General features: G+C 38.7%; 1 protein-coding gene across 1 annotated transcript; it reads right to left on the reverse strand.

Moving 5' to 3' along the window:
* Positions 1-201: 201 nt before the first annotated feature.
* On the reverse strand, positions 202-999 carry LOC149202189 (ethylene-responsive transcription factor CRF2-like). Its single transcript, XM_089401512.1, has one exon. It carries the CDS (start codon positions 997-999, stop codon positions 202-204), a length of 798 nt encoding a protein of 265 aa, XP_089257638.1.
* Positions 1,000-1,442: the final 443 nt, after the last annotated feature.

Consider the following 1,442-nt stretch of genomic DNA (forward strand, 5'->3'; position numbering starts at 1 on the left):
ATACAATAATAATTTCAAAACAATAATCAATACAATAATAATCGCACTCATGATCAAAAGTCCATATTACAGGTATTTATAATAAATTCACTGGACTATATATTTATAATAACACATCCCTGGAGAAACTTTGCATTACCAGGTACTCTTGACCACTGTCACTCATCCCTAAAAATGATTATACTGTACAGTGTACACACTTTACGATAGCAGTAGCAATGTCGTAGATTCGTCCATGGAGCAGCAAAAGTTCATAATGTCATCTTCCATATTCAAGTCTGTTAGCGAGACACCACAATTATCCATATCAAACGAGTGTCCAAATTCTTGGATGAAATAAGAATTATCATCAAATATTGAATGGTTAATGGTTGGACATGATAATGAATCTGGCGTGGCCACATCCTGTACACAAGTTGAAGAAAAGTCTGCACAACAATCCCCATATGAATTTCTCTCTGAAATGTGAGATTCAGAAACAGATTCAGATGGAGTTGTTGTAGTTTTTGTTTGTGTGTATGCAAAGTTGGTGAATGCTAATGGTCCTCCCAACTTCCTTGATGCATTATCATAAGCCAGTGCAGCTGCTTCTGCTGTGTCGAAAGTCCCAAGCCACAGCCTCACTCCTCTGGACGGATCTTTGATCTCTGCAGCCCATTTCCCCCATTTTCTTCGCCATACTCCACGGTATTTACGGCTCACAGCATACTCTACATTGGAGACTGGTTCGCATAAGGCTCTGGCTTTCTTGTTGGGCACTCTTGGTTTCCTCTTGCACTTGGGTTTGCCCTGATTTCCTGCGCGAGCTGAGCAATTTAACGGTATGTGACTCTCGAGAACCAATCTTTTGTGAGAGGCTGCACTCAATTCATCGTCACTTGAGAGGTCTGTGGCATCTGGGTCATTGCAGATCACTCTGATCTTCCTTGTTAGAGGGACATTCCTCTCCTTCTTGAATGATCTTATAGTACTATTTTTTCCGCTCTTGCAACGAGGCATAATTCAAGTTCTTTGATTATAACCTCAAATAGTCTGCAATTTGATTGGAATGTTTGTTATGTTTGGCGAATCTTGAAACAGCAAATATATATCAATAATCTTTCAGATTAATCACATTATTTTTGGAACCATCTAGTATGATTCATCCTCATTATTTTTGGAACCATCTAATATGATTTATCCTCATTACTATTAACTGGATATTTCAAACCCATATCACTTTCTTTATCGAACCCACAAAGATAATAAGTCAGACGCATGAATGCAACTGAGAGAATAAAAAACCCACAGGGAAATTGAATAATCAGATATTTTCTGTAAGCTCCCCAGCCGAGTCGAGAAGAAACCCCACAGGGAAATTGAATAATCAGAGATTTTCTATAAGCTCCCCAGCCGAATCGAGAAGAAACCCCACAAGGAAATTGAATAATCGCTGATTTTTG

Source organism: Pinus tabuliformis, chromosome 2_1 (genome assembly GCF_031772625.1).
Source record: "Pinus tabuliformis cultivar Carrire ecotype Pingquan chromosome 2_1, CPIR1, whole genome shotgun sequence".
NCBI lineage: Eukaryota > Viridiplantae > Streptophyta > Pinopsida > Pinales > Pinaceae > Pinus > Pinus tabuliformis.